Genomic DNA, 22,847 nt, shown 5'->3' on the forward strand with positions numbered 1-22,847 from the left:
AGTTGAAGGCCAGCCTTGGCTACACGAAACATTGTCTTGGGGAGGAGGGGGAAGGGAAGGAACAAAAGAAAGGGAGCAAGCTGTCAGCATCCTTAATCATGAGGATGAAGAATATTGCCTCAGGAATAGCAGCTGGAAACCGGTGGAGCAGCTGCTTCCAGATGTTGGTCAGTGGGCAGCACAGGCTGCCCTTGCTGGGGAAAGTGAGCAGGGCAGACCAGAGAGGAGAGAAGAGGCCTTCACAGAGCCAGCCGCCTCCTGGGGACCAGGAGACAGTTGGCAAAGGGGTGTGACGTGGAAAAGGAAGCTCAGAGTTCTCCGCTGGCCCCTTGTTTCTGTTTCATGACTATGGACAGAGAGCAAGTACCTGGCCTTCTGCTAGCCCGCTAGTGTGGACTGTGTTCCCTCCAGCTGTAAGCACAAATAGACACTTTCCTACTTGGGTTGCTTTCTGTTGGGTGTTTGGTAACAGCAAAAAGAAAGGTAACTACCACACCCTCACTTTCAAGTAGGACTTGTACAAGATGCATAGCAAAATATTTTTTAATTATTTATTTTATGTGCATTGATGTTTTGCCTTCATGTATGTCTGTGTGTGGGTGTTAGATCTTGGAGTTACAGACAGTTGTTAGCTTCCATGTGGGTACTGGGAATTGAACCTGGGTCCTCTGTTAGAGTAGTCAGTGCTCTTTAACCACTGAACCATCATCTCTCCAGCCCCAGACGCAAAATATTTTTAATAGAAATATATTTCACAAATTCATATTTATGGCTTTTTCAGTTTTTTGTTCTATTACAGGACATTTTTATTTTACATATATGGGTGTTTTGCTTTCATGTCTATCAGTGCACCACCTGTGTTTTTGGTGCTTTCAGAGGCCAAAGAGGGCATTGGATCCCTGGAACTGGTCTTCTGGAAGAGCAACCAGTGTGCTCTTACTGGGTGAATCATCTCTCCTGTCCCAAATTCATGTGAAGTTCAAACTGCCACGGAGACTGTGTAAATGCCCTCTATGTGAATATGAGACTACAGGGAGGGCTACATTTTTGCCCCAGATTCCAGTGCCTGGTAACGTTTCAGCTTAGTTTAAGTATAACGTTTGCACAATGACCTTGCGTAATTATTCAGAGCATGTCACCATGGCTGCTAATGTATAACTGCACTGATTCCTTGTGGTCACATAAAGTTCTGTAGCATATGCAGATAATCCTTGACAACAAATACAGCTGATGATACACATCTGGGCTGCTCATGTGGGAACACAGAACAGATGGCGAACATGGCAAGAAGTAGCAAATTCATGCGCCATAAAGATTATTTGGACTCACTCTTTTTTTTTTCTTGGTCTTTTTCGAGACAAGGTTTTTCCTCTATGTAACGCTGGCTGTCCTGGAACTCTTCAGACCAGCCTGGCCTTGAACTCCGGGAGCTCACCACCACTGCTCCCTTCTCGTTTTAAAACATTACTCCTCAGCCAATCTGTCCTAGTCTCCGCGTTCGGCCGTGGCTCCGCCCCCGCCATGACGTAGAATCCCGGAGCCGCGCTGAGGGCCCCGCCCCCAGAGAAGTCGCCGCGACAGCCATGGGTCTCGGCTGGTCGCCTGCGCGGCGGTTGTGGCCGCTGTTGTGGCGCACGGTGGTCTCGCAGAGAGCGGGCCCCGCGGTGTCTTCGGTTCCCCGGCTTCCTCGGCTGGCAGAGCGATGGCTTTCGGCGGGGCCGGCGGCCTGCCCGACCCCGAGCCCAGCGCGCGGCCTGCACCATGGACCTCAGCCGCAGGAGCGGCCCGATGGCGAGGCTCGGCCGCAGCCGGGAGCCGCAGGTACGCGGGCAGGACAGCTAGTGGCCCTGGGCTTTTCTGTGCGCTTCGGGGCTGAGTCGCAGAACTTAGGCAGAGCTAGAAGGGACTGAGAGGTGACTGGCGCCAACTTTCCTCTTGCATAACGAAGAGCCTGGGAGGCCAGGAGACTTGCGGTCTTCAAAACCCCAGCTGCTCACACCCGGTCCTTGCTTGGTATCACAGCCCCAGGGTCCTCACCCCTACCCAGGGTTGTAGGAAATGGATTTTTGAGAGAGTTGGGCGTAAACAGTCGGAGCAGCCTGGAGCTCCAGCTAGTGTAAGAGTTAAGAGGAGTTGGGGGCCCAGTTACTGCCAGCGGTTTTAGAAGCACGAGAGGTCAATAACAACAGTAAAAATACTATCTGAGAGATGCTAGAATATGAGAGTGAGCCTTTGATGGACTTTCAGGTCCCTTGGAGTCAGCTGTGAACTTAGAAATATTACAGATTTATACACTCCAGTATTCGTTTTTAGAACAAGTGTCTAAATCTCTAACAAAAAGAAAAAAAAAACCCACCAGGTTAACAGTTGTTAACTCAGATTGCTTAGTAAGAAAAACATGATGTTTCAAAACGAGACCCTCTTATGCTGTTATTGGTCTCGGCAGCACTTGTCCTGGCAGCCATGTTTCTTCATACTCTGAAGAACCCACCTCCCTCACAATTACAGTTCAGTAACCTTTTGTAGCTGTGATTCGATCTAAAGTGCCCCGGAATTTGCTCACCACCACCCCCCCACCCCCGCTCACCGCGCGCGCTGCTGCTCGCCCTTTTGCTGGACGCTGCTCATTTCAGTACTAAGGGATAGAAGGGCATTTGCTACTGCTTGCAGTTGGTTAACAGCAATGGGCGTATTCAGTGTCTACCTAGAAAAGCCGAGCTGCGCTTTATGAAACTGCGGCCCAGGTTCAGTTTTGAGCTGAGTTTCGGATGGTTGGGTTTTGAGTGCAGATAGTATTGGGGATTGGACCCAGGGCCTTGTACATGCTGGGCAGGCATTCCTCTCCTGAACCACATTCTCAGCTCAGGCTTTTTAGTTTGTGTATTTATTTTTGCTTTTTAAATGTTTTTTAGACATTGTCTCACTGAGTTGCTCAGGCCAGTCTTAAACTTGGGATCCTCCTGCCTGGTGTTTACCAAAGCACTCTGGATATAAATACACTCTTGGAGGAGCAGTGCCACCCTGCAGGAGACTTCTGTGTCTGCTTCTCTGGATACCTGTAGGTCTGTCTTTTCCTTGGCCATCTGACACAAGTACTTCTGCTTTTCAGATCACATTGGCTCCAAGTTTGACATCGATATGCTGGTTTCACTTCTGAGGCAAGAAAATGCAAGAGACATTTGTGTGATCAAGGTTCCTCCAGAAATGAAATACACGGACTACTTTGTAATCGGTAGTGGGACTTCCAGCCGGCACTTACATGCTATGGCCTACTACATTGTGAAGATGGTAGGATGCTGTCTTTTGCTTTGAACCTTTACCTAGAGAATATCGTTAGTACATTAGGGTTGGATAACACTTGGGATAAACAACTATGAAAGGCTACAGAGAGCCCAGATCTCAGAATTTTCAAAAGTCATGTTATGGTTTTTCATAGTGAAAGGCTTGGGAACAAGTATTTAGCTCTTTTGAGACCAAGTATTTCTAATTTTTGTCTTTTGTGATAGGAAAAATGAATCCCCTGATACAAGCCAGAAGACAGTATATGTCAGAGTGGTCTAGAACAGTGCCAGTATGATAGCCTCAAGCTACAAGTGGCCATTGAAAGATTTTTAAAACTTACTTAAAAGGTTTAAATATTTTTATGTGTATGCATAGTGCCCACAAAGGTTAGAGGAAAGTGTGATCTGCTAGAACTGGAGTTAAGGAAGTTGTGAGTTGCCATGTAGTTAGTTGTTCGAATTGAGCCCAAGTGCTGTCAACCTCTGAGCTGACTCTCCTTACAATCATTTTAAATTAACCAGGTGTGGTTGACCCAACTCATAGAGATCTGCTTGCCTCTGCCTTCCTTTAGTGCTGGGACTAAAGGCGTGCACTACCATCGCCCAGCTGAGAACTGAGGTTTTTGTTTGTTTTTTGAGACAGGGTTTCTCTGTGTATCTTTGGCTGTCCTGGAACTCACTCTGTAGACCAGGCTTGAACTCAGAGCAGAGACTCACCTGTCTCTGCCTCCCGAGTGCTGGGATGAAAGGTGTGTGTCTCTATGCCTGGCAAGAACTGAAATTTTTGCCCATTAGACAATAACTCCCTATTTTCTGTTCTTGTGTAACTACTATTCTACTTTGTCTCTGAGAATTTGACTAGTGTCTTATAAGTAGAATCACATAGCATTTGGCCTTTTGTGACTAGTTTTATCACTCAGATCGTGTTGTCAGTGTTCACTTTTGTTGTAACATGTGCCAGATTTTGTATTTGGTTTTCCTTGATGAGCAATGGAACTGAGCCAGGTACCTTTAAGCCCTAGCATTCTGCTTTGGAGTTACACCCCAGCCCACTCTTCTTCCAAAGGCAGAGTTATATTTGTTTGTGTGCGCCTTCTTGGTTATCCATTCACGTAGTGGTAGACACTTAGGTTGTGCCCAGCTTTCGACCATTGTGACTACTACTTTAAATGTGGGCATAGAATCTGTCTAGTCACGTCCTTGGTTTTAATTATTTTGGGTGTTTACCTAGAGGTGTAATATTTGGATATCATCATTCTGTTTTTAACTTCTTTAAAATTAAAACTGATTATCAAGATCTTGAAATAACCTGACTCAGTCTTTATTTCCATGTAACCCAGTCTGTTCATACTTGGGGCTTGTTCCTGTGCTATATTGATGTTCCACTAAGAAATTCTTGCCTGCCCCATTGTCTTGAGAGTATTTCCTATGTTTTCTTTTAAAAGTTCCAGTGTTTCATGTTTTAAATGAAGGCCTTGGATCCATGAGTTCAGCTGAGTTTCGTATAAGGTGGAAAATGTCTAATCTAATTCTTCCATAGGTAGACGTCTGGTTTCACCAGTACCATTTGTGGAATCAGCTCTCCTCTCCCCCATTTTGTTCTTAATCTCCTTTAAAAATTAAGTAGGCACCACACAGCTTTATTTCTGGGCCCTCTACCATCCCGTTGGTCTACAAATCTATTTAATATAATTTTCTTAGACTTGTAAATGTTTGTGTATGAGTTTGCTTGTATGTATGTATGTACACCACTTATGTGTCTGGTACCCTTAGAGGTCAGAAGATGGTGTTTGATTTCCTGGAACTGGGGTTAGTGATGGTTGTGAGCAACTGTGTGGGTGCTGGGAACTGAACCCAGGTCGCTTCAAAAGCAGTACATACTCTTAACTCTAGGGCCAACTCTCTAAGGCCTATGTGTCTCTTTTTATACCTGTGACAGCTGTCATTAACTGTGCTATAATCTGAAGTCAGCATTGCTCTTACTCCTTAGGATTGTTTTGGCTATTCATTGTTTTTTTGTCCCACATAATTTTTTTTGTAAACCTGTGAAATATAAGCCAGGCATTGGTGGCGCACACCTTTAATCCCAGCACTCAGGAGGCAGAGACGGGTGGATCTCTGTGCGTTCGACCTGATCTACAGAGCGAGTTCCAGGACAGGCTCCAAAGCTACAGAGAAACCCTGTCTTGAAAACCCAAACCAAAGAAAGCAAAGCAAAGTAAAACAAAACAGAAAATCCTGTGAAATATTACACTGGAATCTTGGTAGGGATTGCATTCAGTCAGTAAATTAATTCAGGCAGCAAAGCTGTTTTCACTCTGTCTGTCAACTTCAAGAGCAGGGAATGTCTTTTCTTTGTATTTTCTGTGATTTTTCTTTTCCAATGTCCTGAAGTTTCTTTTGTAAAGCTCTTTCTCTTTGGCTGGATAAATCCCTAAATATTTAATTTTTTTTAAGTTTTGTTTTGTTTTTGAGACAGGGTTTCTCTGTGTACTCCTGGCTATCCTGGCACTTGCTCTGTAAACCAGGCCATCCTCAAACTCACAGAGATCCACCTGTCTCTGCCTCCCGAGAGCTGGGATTACAGGCATCTGGCTTAGTTTTTTTTTTTTTTTTAAATGTATGCCTGCAGGCCAGAAGAGGGCACCAGACCCCATTACAAATGGTTGTGAACCACCACATGGTTGCTGGGAATTGAACTCAGGACCTTTGGAAGAGCAGGCAATGCTCTTAACCTCTGAGCCATCTCTCCAGCCCTGGCTTAGTTATTTTTAATGGGGTATTTTTCCCAATTGCTTTTTCTGAAAGTACATTGTTGGTATATATAAAAGTAATTAAAGATATATAAATATCTTTATATATACACACAATTGCTTTCTCTGAAAGTACATTGCTGGTATCTATGAAGGTAACTAAAGATATATGTATCCAGATTGACTGTTCTTGTTGGGCTCAAGAGTTCTCTATTAGACAGGGTCTTTTATGTAGAGTCATGTCATTTACTAATAGTGGTTGGCCTGCCAAGGTCTCGACTGTGCAACACTGCCATTTCCTTCTGCCTCCTGAGTGCTGGGATTAAAGACCCATGCCATCACACCCAGTTTTTTTCTGCAGATTGAGATAGTTTGACTTCTTTTTTTCTTTTTTCTTGGTTTTTCAAGGCAGAGTTTTTTGGTGTTCCGGGACTTATTCGGTAGACCAGGCTGACTCTGCCTCCCAAGTACTGAGATTAAGGCATGAGACACCATGCCCAGGCTTAGTCCTGTTTTATGTCTTTTTCTTATCTAATCGCTACAGCTAAGACTTTTAGTACTATATCAAATAAGAGAGAGGGATGGTGAGCATCCATGTCTTGATCCTGATTTTATTTTATTTTATTTTTTTTTTTTTTTGGTTTTTCGAGACAAGGTTTCTTTGTGGTTTTGGAGCCTGTCCTGGAACTAGCTCTTGTAGACCAGGATGGTCTCGAACTCACAGAGATCCGCCTGCCTCTGCCTCCCGAGTGCTGGGATTAAAGGCGTGCGCCACCACTGCCCGGCATTTGATCCTGATTTTAGAAGAAATACTGTGTCTCCATTTAACATAATGCTGGCCACCAGTTTGTTATATAGTAACCTTGATTATTGTGAGGTATGTTCTGTTCCTAAAGTCTCCAGTACTTTTATCATGAAGGCATGCTGAACCTTTCCAGCACCAATTGAAAGATTATGTAGTTTCTTTCCTTCAGTTTATTTATATGACATATTACATTTACTTATTTATTTTTTGGTGGTATGTTGAACTAACCTTGCTTTTCTTGGTTGGAGCCCGTTTAGTCAATAGAATTAATTGGTTTTATGCATGGCCCTGTCTGTTAATGATGGCCGGGCTTGTGTTTTTTATTGATTAGCCATCTCCTTCATTTTAAATATTTTCTTTTTTTTTTTCCTCCTCTATGTAGCCCTGCCTGTCCTAGAATTCGATCTGTGGACCAGGCTGGACTTGAATTCAGAGATCTGCCTGCCTGCCTTCCAAGTGGTGGGATTAAAGGCATGCGCCACTACCACCCGGCATTCAAATATTTGATTGTTTTTTTTTTTCAACATTTCAATCTTCTTGCTGAATTTTTTCCCCACATTTAGACTTTTGCCTTCAATTTAGTAACTGTTACAATCACTTTGGAGACTGCCTTGTGAAAGTCTTAAATAGATTTCCTTAATCTGTGCATTTCTTTGTTTGAATTTTTTATGAGCATTAATTCTTAAAAAAATAAAGCTGAATTCTTTCTCAGGCATTTGGACTCTGTAGTTTTGGATTCTCTATGGGAGTCAGTGGGTTGGGACAGGCATGTCAGAGTGGGTTTGTTCTGACACCCTTCTGACCTGTCAAATATTTCGTTTTCTGAAACTCTTCCTAGAGGAGCAGTTCTTAGCCCGTTGATCATGACCCCTTTGAGGGTCAAATGTCTCTCACAGGGGTCTCCTAAGACCATCTGAAAACAGACATTTGTGATTCATAACAGTACCAAAATTATAGTTATGAAAAAGCAATGACAATTTTATGGTGGCGCCAGTACAATGTGTTAAAGGTTGCCATATTAGGAAGGTTGAGACTGTATGCCGAACTTGAGCTCTATGGACTAGTGAAATTGAGTTGCTGAGGCGATCTTGTCTTGGGCATGTGCCAGGCCCACCAAGGGTAGGGCTGCACACCATGTATGAAGACAACCAGGCGGAGTGTGAATTGCTAGAGGAAGGTACAAACTTCAGACACAGTGAAGTCTGTCTACTACTTGGGAGTTATGGCCTCAGGCTCAAAATAACCTCAGGGAAGATAGCTACAAGCTCAGGATCCTGCAGTGACCCCTGCAGTCATAGAAGTCAGAAGCCCTTATCCTGGTGGTGGTGGCGCACACCTTTAATCCCAGCACTTGGGAGGCAGAGGCAGGTGGATCTCTGTGAGTTTGAGGCCAGCCTGGTCTACAAGAGCTAGTTCCAGGATAGGCTCATAAAACTACAGCGAAACCCTGGAGGCGGGTGTGTGTGTCTCAGAAGCCACACCCACAATGACCTTGAATACCTCTGGAACCAAAGTCCCTGTCTGTCAGAGGACCCTGGGCACACTGAAGTTGAAGCACAGTTCCCACACTGATCGCACTGATCGAGGCTGGAATCCTGTTCTGGGTGCTTTCTGGTTCCTCAGAAACTAGAGGCACTTTGCTGCCCTCGAGAAGCGAGTGCTTTCTGGTCTTGCTGGAGCCAAAGGCCTGAATGCCCAGTGTGCACGTTTTAAGGATCTGCTATATACAATTGACTACACTGCACTTTTTGTTCCCACAAGTGTCGATGTTTCTATTTTTCCATTCTGACCAAAATTCCACTCTGCTTTTCTGATAGTAGGTGTGTGATTGGGTGTGAAATAGCATACCATGGTTCAGATTTGCATTGATTAGTAATAGAGTCATTACTAATTACTAGCTTTTGTTGGCTATATACATTCTTTGGGAGAATGTCCATTCATCGATACATTGCCTGTAGCAATACAGTCACTACTAGTTTTGGTTGGCTATATAAATTCTTTGGAAAGGTATCTGTTCATCTATACATTGCCTGTTTTTTAAAAAAATAGTCTTGTTAAAAGATCTGTTTTTTGCATATAAATTCCTTGTCAAATACGTGACCTGCAGTTTCTGTCATTCTGTGGTGGTGATTTGACCTTGTAGATAGTGTCATTTGATGTGCTGCTCGGGTGAAACCCAGGGTTTTTTTTTTTTTTTTTTGGTTTTTCGAGACAGGGTTTCTCTGTGGCTTTGGTTCCTGTCCTGCAACTAGCTCTTGTAGACCAGGCTGGTCTCGAACTCAGAGATTCACCTGCCTCTGCCTCCCGAGTACTGGGATTAAAGGTGTGCGCCACCACTGCCCAGCGAAACCCAGGGTCTTGAGCATTGCAGGCAAACATCCTACCACTGAACTGTACCCCTAGTTCAAAAGGATTTAATTCTCATGAACAGTTATTCCCTTTTCTTTCCAGAGTTTTAGTTTCAAGTTTTATGGTTAGGTATTTTAACACATTTTGAGTGAATTTTTATAAAGTTTTCTATGTAGATATCAGATTTCCTCGGCATTGTTTTTTCAAAGACCGTCCCAATTTTCCCACTGGTCTCAGCCGTTGAATATCATTTGATCATGATATTATATAAGGGTTTGTTTCTGTTTGGTCTGTTTCTAACTATATGCCAGCACTATACTATCCTGACCAGTTAGTTTTGTACTAAATTTTGGGGTAGTGGTGTTTTTTGTTCTGGGGATGAATTCAGGGCTTTAGTCACCTTATCACTCTTTCTGTCTCACCTCTAGCCCTAGTAGGAAGGTAGGAAGTTTTAAAATCTGAGTGTGTAAGATCATCGACTATATTAACTGTTTAGTGTTCCATGTGATGATGGATTCTTCTCTTTAAAATACATTCTTGGATTTTGAAGGGGATCACATTGAGTCTGGAGGTTGCTTTGAGAAGTATTGGCATATATAATGGTTTGAATGAAAAATGTCTCTTATTGACTCAGATAGTTGAACACCTGGTCCCCCCCAGATGGTGGTACCACTTGGGAAGGTTATGGGAGGTGCAGTTTTGCTGGACAAAGTATGCTACTGGAGTGTGGAGTTCATAGCCCCATCCCACTTCCAGTTCACCCTCTTGCTTTGTGTTTGTGGTCAGAGATGTGATCTCAGTTTCCCACCCCAGACCCCTGCCGCCATTTCTCCACAACTATTTCAGCTGAGGAATCAGAAGCCAAAATAAGCTTTTTCTCTAAGTTGCACTGGTCCTGGTGTTTTACCATAGCAACAGAATCTTACCAATCCACAACATGGGCATCTCTCCATTCATTAGCACCTTTATTTTAGCAGCACTTTATGGTTTGCAGTGCACAAGCCTTTTCCTCCATTGCCAAGCTTATTCCTATTTTGTTAATTTTGAAATTATTTTACCCCCAATTTGAATGCCTTTTTTCATTTAATTGTTCTGGCTAGAACTTCCAGTCTAAGCGGACATCCTTGTCATGTGTTTGGGTGTTATTTTATTTCCTTGTTCTTTACAATATATGTTTGCCTGTTGAGCTGCAGTCAGGATTTCAGTGCAGTATTTCAGGATTTCCAAGTTCCCTCTAAGCAATGCTTAGACTAAAGGTGTGCGCCACCACTGCCCTGCTTACTGTGCCTTCTATATGGGAGTTGTGGATTCTGATTCTGAGCCAGCTGAGGCTACAAAGCAAGACCCTGTATAAAGTGGAGAGCACTGGGAAGATGGCTTGGTGAGACAGCGTGCAGTCCTGTCTCAGCTCCCTTGTCCTGAGTTAAGGACGTGTAGTCACACTCAGCTCAGCTACCCTTGTCCTTAGAATGCCCCTGCGTCTCCTGTAACACTTCTCTGTTGGTAGTATCTACAGGCAAGCACTGACGGGCCGTAGTAGTTCTTTAGGGACTACCATACACTAGATGCTTTGTAGTGTGTCCTGAGCTTGCGTGAAGTCAGCACTGAGACCGAGGAGAGTGGTGTCTGCTTCCCAGGGGAGGTGTGGGCACATGTGGTGAACTAGAGTGTGCAGGCACTTGGAGGATGAGTGAGGTGGCCTTCTTGGAAGAACCTGGGCAATTTGAGTCCAGAGACATATAACCAAGGAGAGGGTTTAAGGAGAAAATAATTTTCTCTGAATTATGAATCATGGGGCAATCGTAATTGTCTGTGATAGCTGTGAGAAGTGAATTAGCTGATCCCCAAATTCAGTCTAAGAAAACTCACTGGGGCCTAAGTAGACACAGAGAACTCTCCCCTAAATATATGGCCTGCTTTTGTCTTTCAGTATAAACACCTGAAATGTAGAAGTGACCCTTATGTCAAAATTGAAGGGAAGGACACTGATGACTGGCTGTGTGTGGATTTTGGTAAGTCACTGTTGTGCAGCTTACAGATAAATACCCATTATTTAAACCTCATTTTCAACTGCAAAAGGATAGAAATAAAATTGGTATATGCATTATTTAAGATTTCTGAAATGTTTCAAGTAATAAAAATTTGATTTAATTATAGCTCAGGTGGTGTTATTCACATGTGAAAGCTTTGCCTAACTAAAGTACTCTGGATAGACTCTATGCCTTATATGCAAGAGCTACAGAGATGAGTAACAGGTATATTAATATGCCAGTTTCAAAACACCTCCCAGCCAGATATGTGCTACTAAAGGAAAACAATAGCTGTATGCTCACTCGGGCCAAGAGAAAGGCTTCTGAGATTTTAGCCTGCTTGCAAGCTGTCATAGTTAGGGTCACTAGTGCTGTGGTGAACCATGACCAAAAGCAACTCGGGGATAAAAGGATTTGTCTCACTCACACTTCCGTATAACAGTTGGTAATTGAAAAGCCATTAGGGCAAGAAGGAGCTTATGCAGAGGCCAGTAGCTTTGGAGCCTGACCTGGAACTAGCTCTGTAGACCAGGCTGGCCTCTCTCACAAAGATCTGCTTGCCTCTGCCTCCTAAGTGCTGGGATTAAAGGCAAGCACCAGCACACCACTGCCCAGCTAGCCTGCTTTCTTATAGAATCCAGGACCACCAGCCCAGAGATAGAACCCCCACATCAATCACTAATTAAATGCTTATAGCCCAATCTTTTTGAGGCCTTTTCTCAATTGAGGTTCCTTTTTCCCAGATGTCTATAGCTTGGGTCAAGTTGACGTGAAACTAACCAGCTCACAAGATGACAAGTTGTCTTTCTAATTTCATGAAGACAGGACCATTCTGAAAAAGCAGTGTGTTTCTTGCAGCAGTGGCAGTAATCAGTATCATAAACTTTGTGTGGCCAGATAACATGTACACCGAGCGTCTTTTATGGAGGAAGCAGGCCCACTTGGCGGTGCTGCTGAGCACTGCAGAACAGGATGCCAATTAGCAGTACCCACTCCCCTCTCTCCAGTTAGGACAGACAAAGACGGCTTTAGACACTGAAGCGTTGGTATGAGCAGAGCTGTCCATTCTCCTGGAGGCGAGCCCTATCTTATAGAACTTTTGTCTTTGAAACCTTCTTTGCTCACAAGATGTGCAGAAAAGTAAAACCTGGGAGACAGTTGTTGAGGGTATGACCAGAGGAAACTGACAGACCATCTTACATTCTCTGGGTAAGGTTAACAACCGTCACTGTGCTCCATGTTGACCTCATTTCCATGCTAACAAAGGCACAGCATCACTGTACAGGAAGGGGTCTACCATTTGTCCACAGGTCTGAGGTGAGGGACAGATGCATTGATAAAAACATAAGCAAATGAATCTTTTTCAGTGGAATTTTTATCTGTTACTGATAGGCAGTATGGTGATCCATTTGATGCTTCCAGAAACCAGAGAGACCTATGAATTAGAGAAATTATGGACTCTGCGTTCTTTTGACGACCAGTTAGCTCAGATGGAAGCTGAGACTTTACCTGAAGACTTCATTCTTGGACTAGAAGATGACGCCTCATCCCTGACTCCAGTGGAGTTCAAATGTGAATAAAAGCAATGCCTTTCGTCCCTTAGACGTGAGCCATCTGCAAGTGCAGGTCCTGCCCCGTCTGCTCGGCCACTCTGTTATGTCTACTCTTGGACACTCATGCTGATGGCAGCTGTGCAGAGACTAGAGATAGATTAGCTCACAGACCAAGAACCAGGAATTCAGTCCCAGTTCTTCAGCATACTGCCTTTACTTTTGAGATCATATCAGAATTACTAGCACTGATCCCCAATATTAACTCAAGTTCTCTGCTCAGATTATTAAATTTGTTTAAATGTCAGTCTTATATACTGTGGAATGGCCAGAGCTTGAAAAGAGTATCTGTATAACCCTTCCAGAACACTAAGTAGAATATTTAGATTAGGAAAAATTATGCAAATCTTTTGTTATTAGTTCACATTAAATAGGATAATCTAAGTTCATCTTAATGTACCAGAGCTGAAAAAAACAAGAACACAAAAAAAAAAAACCAAAAAAACAACTTACCGGTAGGTTATTGCCTAGTGTAAGATGCATATTGTGGGAACAAATTCAGGAACACTCAACTGAAAAGACTACAAAATGCTGTGGCTTATGATGAAAACTTTATTCTGCATCAAAGTACCTGGAAAACGAAGCTGCATCTGGGGCACATTATAGATGAGGAATGATTCATATATGGCGAATACAAAACTCAATTATAGATTCCTCTAGCACCAGGTACTCCAGACTACCAATGCCTAAGTGAAAGTGAAGCATGGTTTGCCGCACTGAAAGGCTAGACGTGAGACATGGCAGAAGTGAGACAGACCAGCAGATATAAATGGAGCACCTGTGAGTTAAAAAAACAAACACTGGAAAAACTAAATATTGAGGAAGAGTTCTGGCCTTAAACACATCTCCCTGAAATCCAAGCAGGGGAACAGGTCACATTTTTTTAAAGCAGTTTAAATCCATTGTATGAAAAAAATATGAATTCAATTGTAAAAGGGGCATTTTTTGGTTAAAACTACAAAATAAGCTGGTTTTATGAAAATGTTGGACATTTCAACTCATTTTCATAATGTCTAAATAAGTTCAGAGAAACTGGAAAGCATGTAGATGTTAATCTAAAATACAAATGAGGCAAAATGATTTTTTTGAAGGGTTACGTAATGCCCCAAGGCCAGTGTGGTATGGCTGTAACCACCTTATGAGCAAAGTAACAAGTATTCAGAGCAAGCAGCATGGCCTTGAGGACCGCCCACAAGTCTCCGCACAAGTGAGGGGAAGGGCAAAGGCTTGCTTCAACAGCCGGGTGTTTCGGCAGTCCTTTTCCCAAAACCGTTTGCTGCCAGGTGAGCCGGGCAAACAGACCCTGCCGCATCCTGTGTAATAGTTTCGGTGGACTTCCTTCCAAATAGTCTAGGCCCACAACAGCGCCAGGCACAAGGAGATTGCTTTCTGTCGCCTTCACCATCAGGCCTCTGACTCCCCTGGTCTCCACAAAGCCATTCTTTAGGTGTCTGCTCACAGTATCGCTTGATCTCAAGTGTGTTCGCAAGCTGATTGTGTTTAAATTCTGCACTTCTGCAGTGATATGCTTCATCGGTAGCACAGTGACAAAGCACTTAGGCATTCACGCACATAGCCAAACAAACCAAGTCTTCTGAAGCTCTTTACACTAGCTGTCCCGAAACCCGCCACCGCTCTGCTCTGAGTGCCATCGACCCTCCCAACTACAAACAAGGGATACATGATACCGCTGCTCTCTGAGAGTAGGCACTGCTCCTTCTCTTTCCAACTACTGTCAAAAGGCTCAAAAAATGCAAAATTAATTTTCCACCTTTATTGTCATCAGCCAGACGTAAAATTCCTTTCTCAATTATTTGCCTATCACCTGATAACTGTTAAATTTTTATTTTTTTTTTTTAAAAAATGGTTGGAGTTTCTTTATAAAGCATATAAAATTTTCAAAAAAGGAATAATTTTGCTTTTAACTGCATTACTGAATACCTGAGGTAGTTGAGTAAAAATGCACGTCTAATACCCCGCAAGAGCGGTCGGCACTTCCCTTCGGTTATCCACGTTAGTGTTAGAGAAACAGGAAATACTTCTACTCTAGTGGCTTAACAGCATGTTCCTGTGGTAATTCTACTGCGGTCCAATTTCAACAATTGGACTTAGGAACGATCTATTTTTTTCTAATTTATTTGATGAATTTAATGAATGTACCATTTATACCAATTTCTGGCATTATGGAGGATGTTAAAATTAGCACATCTGTTATACTTTGATATCACAAGGGAAGTGCGGAGTTCTTTCCCTATCCCCACCTTTTTTTTCCTTTTTTTTTTTTAAAGCTGGGTGTCATATATTTCAGAGAGCATAAAATTTACATTCTCACAGAGACAGGAGTTCAAGTTGCCTGGTCCTCAGAAACAACGGGCTAGGGAAATACTCGTGCATGTGATTCTGGATGGGTCAGACCCGTCTGTTGGTTAAGCAAATCTGTCTTTGGTTTGACATCTGCCTCTGTGGTGGCTGTCTCCTGAGCCCTTACTTCCGCCTTGATTGAGGGGGTCCACTCTGTAGAGCCTTTTGCTGCTGCTGCTGCTTCACCTGGTTCAGAATTTCCTGAATTTTCCTCTGGGCAACCTACAAAGAGACAGATGTCATAGAACCTGCGGAGTCCAGGGTTACTCTAGTTCAAAGCATCAAGTTGAAATACTTACCAGTATGCTGGCTGAAAGGACAACTAGATAGCCAAGCACAGCCAGGCACTAGGGTGCATGGGGCAGAAGCTGAGGTGTGGGGGCCTCTGAAGCCTAGGAGTCCAAAGCTACACGGGTAACTTTGGCACCCCCACCCAATATCTTGAACCCTAAACACCCAAGAGGTCCACATACATACATGTGTGTGTGTGTGTGTGTGTGTGTGTGTGTGTGTGTGTGTGTGTGTGTGTGTATATGGAATGGGAGCCCCTATGACAGCTTAAGAACCTGCCATTTTAGAAGCAACTTGCCTGGCAAGCATAGAAATGGCCAGTTATTTTGACAACAACTTGGTTATTCTCGTCAGGTGTCTGGTCACGGGGGACAACAACTTCAGCACTTGATAAATTCTGGAGTTCATTCACCTAAAACAGATAAAAATCACATTACTAAGCATTCAAAGCCTATTTCCAAGCAATTAATTTTTGCCAACTACAGAGTTCATTTCATCCCTAACAGTTCTCTAAGCTGCAGCTCCCACTTTTTTTTTTTTTTTTTGGTTCTTCGAGACAGGGTTTCTCTGTAGCTTTGGAGCCTGTCATGGAACTAGCTCTTGTAGACCAGGCTGGTCTCGAACTCACAGAGATCCGCCTGCCTCTGCCTCCCAAGTGCTGGGATTAAAGGCGTGCGCTACCACCGCCCGGCTGTTCTGTTACTTCAAAGGTAGAAATCTGGAAATAACTTCATTGAGAATGACTGCAAACTACTTTTTGCAGTGTGAGATCTGTAAAACTTCAGCTGTCTCCTTTGGTTTATAGAAAAAAAAAGTCCAGGTTATATGTGTCAGATAATGCTGGATGCCCCTTACAAGTCCCTGGTCTGAAATATGCAGAAGTCTCACTAGCAGGCTCCAATCACAAGGGAGCTTCTCCAAACCCTGGCCAACATGGCTCTGCTTTGTATAAAGTAGCCTAAGCTCCAGGGAGCAGCTTGGTCCCTGCAGCTCCTCCTGCATGGTGCAGCTCCTCCTGCATGGTGCAGCTCCTCCTGCATGGTGCAGCTCCTCCTGCATGGTGCAGCTCCTGCGGAGGTACTTGCCGTTTTGCCTCCTTTCCCAATAACTCTGCCAGCAGCAAAGGAGGGCACTCTGATGTGAGCTTCAAGTTTCACCTCTTCTTTAGGACTAACGAAGTTTTCTTCTTTAATTTTTCCGTAAATTCTTCCCTGAGCCTACAGATGACAATACAGTCTATCAGTGTCATTCATACTTGAAAGAAAAGGCCAGTTAACTTTGAAGACAGCCTAAATGAGCCTGGAATATACACCATTGCAGCGGTACATCTGGGATGAAGACTGACAACAGTGTAAGAGACAGCAGTGAGGAGCCCCAGAGAGGGTTGACAGTATCTGTGCTTCCCAGGCAAGGCAAATGAGTTACTGACAGGAGGAGGATGCACCAGGGAGCAAAGTACAATGATGCCTTTGTACCAGTGTCATCGAGAGACCCACTCTGCACACCAACACAAAGAATAAGCCATATTCTGCTGACAATAAAGGCAATTAGTAGTAGGACTAATTAAAAATGATTTTATGGGAAATGGCCATTCCCACTCCTAAAGCCTCTCCTCTGGCAGTAAGAGACAGATTCCATTTTTCTTGAGCAAAAGAAACTAGGGAAGAACTACACAGCCAGGGATGCCAGGCCCAAAAGGAACCAAGCGCTGTCTAAACAGGACAGACACCAGCCAGACAGCTCTCTTATTCAGGTGACTTCAGCTTTATGGAGGCTAAAAGACTGGCCACAACAGGTTTGGTATGTGGTCCCTGCACTTGAGAGGCTGAAGAGGAGATTGTTGCAATCTGAGGCCAGCCTGGGCTGGAGTGAGAGCCTATCTTCCTCTTCCTCCCTTCCCCCTAAAAAGGCTGCAGAAATCAAGTTAATGGACATTTCTGGTACTTCACTAACATGCCCTGTGTACAACTAGATGCTGTATGTAAGGAACCTCTTGTGTAACCGTTAATTTGTTTTCATACATTTCAAAGGAGAAAGAAGTCAAAGTTGTGAAGTTAGGCCAAGTTCATAAGATAAACCATAACAGCCCAAATAGTCATGTGTTCATGGATATGGGGATGCTAAGCTCACTTGAGGGGATTAGAGAAAAGACAAAATTCACCTCCATTCTCCATTTCATTCTTTTTTTTTTTTTTAAATTTTTGGGGCTGGAGAGATAGCTCAGCAGTTAAGGGAACTGGGTGCTCTTCCAGAGGACTCAGGTTCAATTCCCAGCACCCACATGATAACTAACAACCTCTGTAACTACAGTTCCAGGGATCTGATGCCCTTTCCTGGTCTCTATGGACATGTACCTGATACACAGACATACTTGCAGGCAAACACCTGCATACATAAAATGAATAAAATCTATAAAAAATTTAAATTTATTTTATGTGTATGAGTGGTTTGTCTGCATGTTTGTACCATATGTGTATGCATATGTGATGAGTATCAGATCTATGGTTTCTCACCTGCGCTGTCACACTCATGGCCCAGTTTATAACAATGTATGGCATGAACTGATGGACCATGAGGCTGCTGGGAGGGGCAGACTTGATGCCTAGGCAGTGACTATTCAACATATCAAAGCATTTGTGTGTGCTATTCTCTCTGCAAAAGATGTGAAAGCAGCTCCTGATTTTCAATGACTCAATTCTTTAATTGATGGCTAAAACAAAACAAGAAAGAGGGTCTGGGGCATAGGTCAAGGCAGAGCACTTGCATAGCAAGACTCTGGGTTAGTACTTTCCTTCCCAGCTAGGGACAATGAAGTGAACTTTGGTGTGTGCACAGATAGCAGACTGAGGCTGACAGTGAATGCTGTCAGTGGACACAGGACCGAGATACAGGGGTTGGGCTGCTGAGGTGGCTCAGCAGGTGAAGTACTTGCCACTGAGCCCAACAGCCTAATTCAATCCCCAGGACCCACACAAGTTGTCCTCTGCCCTTTATATGCATGTCATGATGTGTATGTTCCTCCCATAAACAACAAACAAATTAACTTTAAAAAAAGATGTAGGTATTGAATTTATGAACAGAATTCAGCAGTTGCCTGAGACAAGATGTCCCACACTAACCATTCACCGGAATGAAGGCACCTGTGGCTGTAGTGGCTTCACTGACTGGCTCAGAGTTGGCCATCACCAGGCGCAGCATGTGAGAGTGTGCTAGTATTTCAGACACTATTCTAAGCACTATATATGTTGCTTATACCTTACAGCTAGGATAGAAGTACTTCTGTCCATTCTATAGAGGAACTGGGGAGAACCGTAACTTGTTTTTTTGTTGTTGTTGTTGTTTTGTTTTTTGTTTGGTTTTTTTGGGGGGAGGGGGTTGGTTTTTTTTTTTTTTTGGAGACAGGGTTTCTCTGTAGCTTTGGAGCCTGTCCTGGAACTAGCTCTTGTAGACCAGGCTGGACTTCGAACTCACAGAGTTCCGCCTACCTCTGCCTCCCGAGTGCTAGGATTAAAGGCGTGTGCCACCACTGCCCAGTGGTAACTTGTTTAAGGTCACACATGGCTAAACTAGGATTTGAAATGAGGATCTAGCTGTCACGCTGTCTCCACCACCTCAGAAACACAAGGAGATTTTTCAGCTCCAAAGACCCCAGGTACCAATAAACATGCAGCAGTTCAAGCCAGGTCATGTGCCACTCTAGGTCCAGCCTTTCTAACAAAAATCCTAGAACAGTGAAGGGTAAGAGAAAAGGGGCCACTGTAAAGGTTAGAGCATCTCCAAGACAGAAGGAGACATTGAGGACAGGTTTACAAGGGTCATTAGCAGGCAGGTGTGTGTGTCAGTGTTAAGATTTCATCATGTCAATGGTGACAGGAAACCAACACCACACAGAACTAAAGGTTCTTGGCTTATGTTTATGACCTAATTGTGGCATGGCTCCACTCTGCTCTTTAGAATTTCCACTGAAGCAGCAGCCATCTTGCTCCCTCTGGTTACCTGTACCCTCCACTGCACATACCTTGAACTGAGCTTCTGGTGGTCCAGTGATAATCACCATCCTCACTTTAGCATCCGGTGCTTCGGCTGGAGCGATCTGTAACAGACCCATCACCAGCCAGTTATGATACTTTCTGGTGTCACTGACAAACCTTAGGCCAACCAGCTTGACATCTGCACATGACTGACTGAGCTGTGGAATTAAATGCCTTCTGGAAAGGAATTATGGAGAGGCTGTGATTAATATGGGCCAGTCAGAGAGAGCACACTATTTACTGAGTATTTACAAGGTGCCTGACTCTAATGTAAACTGCATGGACCATCACTGAGCCAACCCACACCACATTTAGCTGAAGAATGATCACTTTTCAGAGGGAGGTAACACTGAAGGCTGAGGACATGAAGGAACCTGACCATAACTGTAGAGTTAACAGCCTTGAGAGAGCTGGCTGTGTCCACTGCTTGGCTTCCGGTAGCAACTACATGTACCTGAAGTGTGGTAAAATGTTAAGAGCTCTGGACTCCTAAGTTGTGAGGCTACCACATCCACGGCATCTCCTTGGCTTTCAGAGGAAAAGGCAATGCTGTTCAGGCAGCTGTGCCTCTCGGACTTAAATGGCGGGAGGGAGGAAACTATAGATTTCTTAAGGTATACTGTTTTAATATTAACTGAGCAGGATCCTGGCAAACTCAGACTTCTGTTTTCATGGAGTGTACGAACTCACAAAAGCTCAGGCTGGGGAAACAGTGAAAATGTTAGGGGGAGGAGCCAGCACGCCTAGAGCCCAAGGAATGATTTAGTGTCCCCGCAAGAGTTTAAAGAAATCTGGGCTGAGGAGATGCTTGTGTTGTATAGTGGTAAGGACTGTGGTGTGGATCCCCACCTCTAATTCCAGGACGGAGTCAATGACGGGTTCCCCCAAACCAGGGAGCAAAATAGTCTTACTGATAAATTCTAGATTCAACTGAGAGACCCTGACAATTGCTACACATTTGGTGTGGATCTTGGTCTATTGATGTATATTTCTGCTCTTGATTAAGATATTGTGATTGTGCAGTTCACTTAAAAATGTCATGTATACACTCGGGAGGCAGAGGCAGGTGGATCTCTGTGAGTTCGAGACCAGCCTGGTCTACAGAGTTAGTTCCAGGACAGGTTCCAAAGCCACAGAGAAACCCTGTCTCGAAAAACCAAAACAAAAAGTCATGTATAATTAAGAAATATAGGTTAATAGATAGTCATTCATAATAGTCAAGCTTGTAGTCATGTTTGTTAGGTTTTCTAGATATACAGAGACATTTCAGTTAGATGGCTGTTCTTCAAATCTTTCAGAGACCTTCAGAATATGGCGTTTAAAATGTTTTAAGAACTTAAGACTTTTCATGACACATTTGCTCCTGGCAGCACCAATCTACTTCAAGAGGAGAATGGGCATCGAAGAGGCTCCTCATTGAGTTTGTTAGCCATTTGAGCAAGAAACTGCTCTTGCTTGAACTGCTTGATGGTATGCTGTGTGAACTGGACATGCAGGACCCACAGAGAAATGACTGATGAACTTGCCTAAAGGTGAGATGATCCTTCAGGGTTCCTACTTTATGAAAGATTCTGCCAGACATTATGCAGGACATAGAAGAAAGTGACTAACAAACTGCCAATATAGGCAGAACTGTCTTTGAAATTTCTTGCTTCATGGAAAAGTCTGCCAGATACTGAGTGCCTGTAGGCTGAAGATGGATGCTCCAAAAGTACAGAAGAACACTGGGTGACTGTCCAGGCAGCGAGCTGTCTCTGTCAATTCTAGAGTTTTGGAAGTTGCTTACAATGCACTTCCTGTTTACTTAGGTAATATTATATCCTTCTGGAGTTTTTGATGGAGTTGAAAATATATAGTTATAGTTTTCCTTAGTTATGATAAAAGATAAAGTAGATACAAATATTCTAACTGTAATTCTTGCTTGATTCCTGTTTTGTTATATGTAAATTTACTATGTTAAAGTCAAAATCTTCCTTTTTATTTAAACAGAAAAGGGGAGGTGATGTGGGATTCCCCTCTGTATGCTGTGAATACTATCGGTTAATAAAGAAACTGCTTTGAGCCTATAGCAGAAGGCAGAGACAGAGAGAAGCCATGGAGCCACCACCAGAGACAAGACATGCCAAAACTTTGTCCAAAAGCCACTGCTATGTGGTGATATACAGATTAGTAAAAATGGGTTAAATTAATATGTAAGAGCTAGCCAATAAGAAGCTAAAGCTAATAGGCCAAGAAGTGATTTAATTATTATAGTTTCTTTGTGATTATTTTGGGAGTCTGGGCAGCCGGGAAATGAACAAGCAGCCTTCCTACAACATGGCGACCTTCATCTTAAAGCAACAACCCAAGGTTGGGGACACGCCTCAGTTGAAAGGACGTTTGGATCCCCAGCACCCATAAAAACAATCCCAAGCTGAAAAGGCAAGGACAGGAGGATTCCTGAAAACTCACTGGCCAGGTAGCCCACTGAGTTAGTAAGCTGGTCAGTGGCACCCTACCCAGAAAATAAGGTAGGTGTGACTGAAGAGACAGTAGACATTAACCTGCGGCCTGCACGTATATACGTATATACATGTACTCATGCACAGATGTATATGTCTAATTCTGAATTGCTTCAGTACCAGGAAATGCAGAGCCTGCAGAGCACACAATGATTTCTCAGGATAGACACTAGTGGTCCCACATCTACACAGTAAATGCTTTACTGACAAAACTCCATTTCCTTGCTGCCCCTTCAGCTTTGCCTGGCCAAGTGCTGAGAATGTAATATAGGCAAAAATATCCCATAGCAACCAACAGGCAACTCCCTTATAGACAGACTTCACTACGTCCTCCTGTCCTCAAAGGCCGGGTAACAGATGTGGCTTTTAAGAACACTACTGTGGAGATGAGCCAGAGGAAGTTGTAAGTCAAGATCTCAGAGGCATGGAGATATTGTGCAATTGTGCTTCTCCACAGACTGATTTTTCTAGAGAGAGACTATCTAACCACAATTAAACCACGGTTGTAGGGTTCCTGTCCTATGGTTATCTAACCTGAATTCAGCCCGCCACTTTCACTTTCTTAGATAACAGAAGAGCCATGGTTTCAGAACAGTACCTTAATCGAAGCTCCTGCAAAACGAGAAAGCTGTTTGATGTGCTGGCCCTGCTTGCCAATGATGGCGCCAACTGACAGAGCGGGAATAAACAGGTGCACAGTCTCCGTTTCCGACTGCTGTAAGAGAAGAAAGTCAGGGCATGAATGCTTATTTGCTATAAAATAAATCACTGGCACCCTCACCTCTGGGATGAGCACCTTCTTGTCCCAGCAGGAATACTAGGAAGGTCATTGGGA

The 22,847-nt window shown here is 43.6% G+C and overlaps 2 protein-coding genes across 2 annotated transcripts in view; one reads left to right on the forward strand and one right to left on the reverse strand.

Moving 5' to 3' along the window:
• Positions 1–1,561: 1,561 nt before the first annotated feature.
• Malsu1 (mitochondrial assembly of ribosomal large subunit 1) lies at positions 1,562–17,903 on the forward strand. The gene is made up of 4 exons (XM_057790255.1): positions 1,562–1,821; positions 3,110–3,288; positions 11,119–11,200; positions 12,611–17,903. The coding sequence occupies exons 1-4, from the start codon at positions 1,584–1,586 to the stop codon at positions 12,796–12,798; spliced, it is 687 nt and encodes a 228-aa protein (XP_057646238.1). The 5' UTR covers positions 1,562–1,583; the 3' UTR covers positions 12,799–17,903.
• Igf2bp3 (insulin like growth factor 2 mRNA binding protein 3) overlaps positions 15,170–22,847 on the reverse strand; it is a 138,947-nt gene continuing 131,269 nt past the window's right edge. The window contains exons 11-15 of the mRNA XM_057790243.1: positions 22,611–22,727; positions 19,499–19,573; positions 16,566–16,697; positions 15,779–15,892; positions 15,170–15,411 (exon numbers count right to left, since the gene is read on the reverse strand). Of these exons, the coding sequence (XP_057646226.1) occupies positions 15,313–15,411; positions 15,779–15,892; positions 16,566–16,697; positions 19,499–19,573; positions 22,611–22,727 (537 nt within the window). The 3' untranslated portion in view covers positions 15,170–15,312. The remainder of the gene's footprint in view (positions 15,412–15,778; positions 15,893–16,565; positions 16,698–19,498; positions 19,574–22,610; positions 22,728–22,847) is intronic.

This window comes from Chionomys nivalis, chromosome 1, assembly GCF_950005125.1.
Source record: "Chionomys nivalis chromosome 1, mChiNiv1.1, whole genome shotgun sequence".
NCBI classification, from domain to species: Eukaryota; Metazoa; Chordata; class Mammalia; order Rodentia; family Cricetidae; genus Chionomys; species Chionomys nivalis.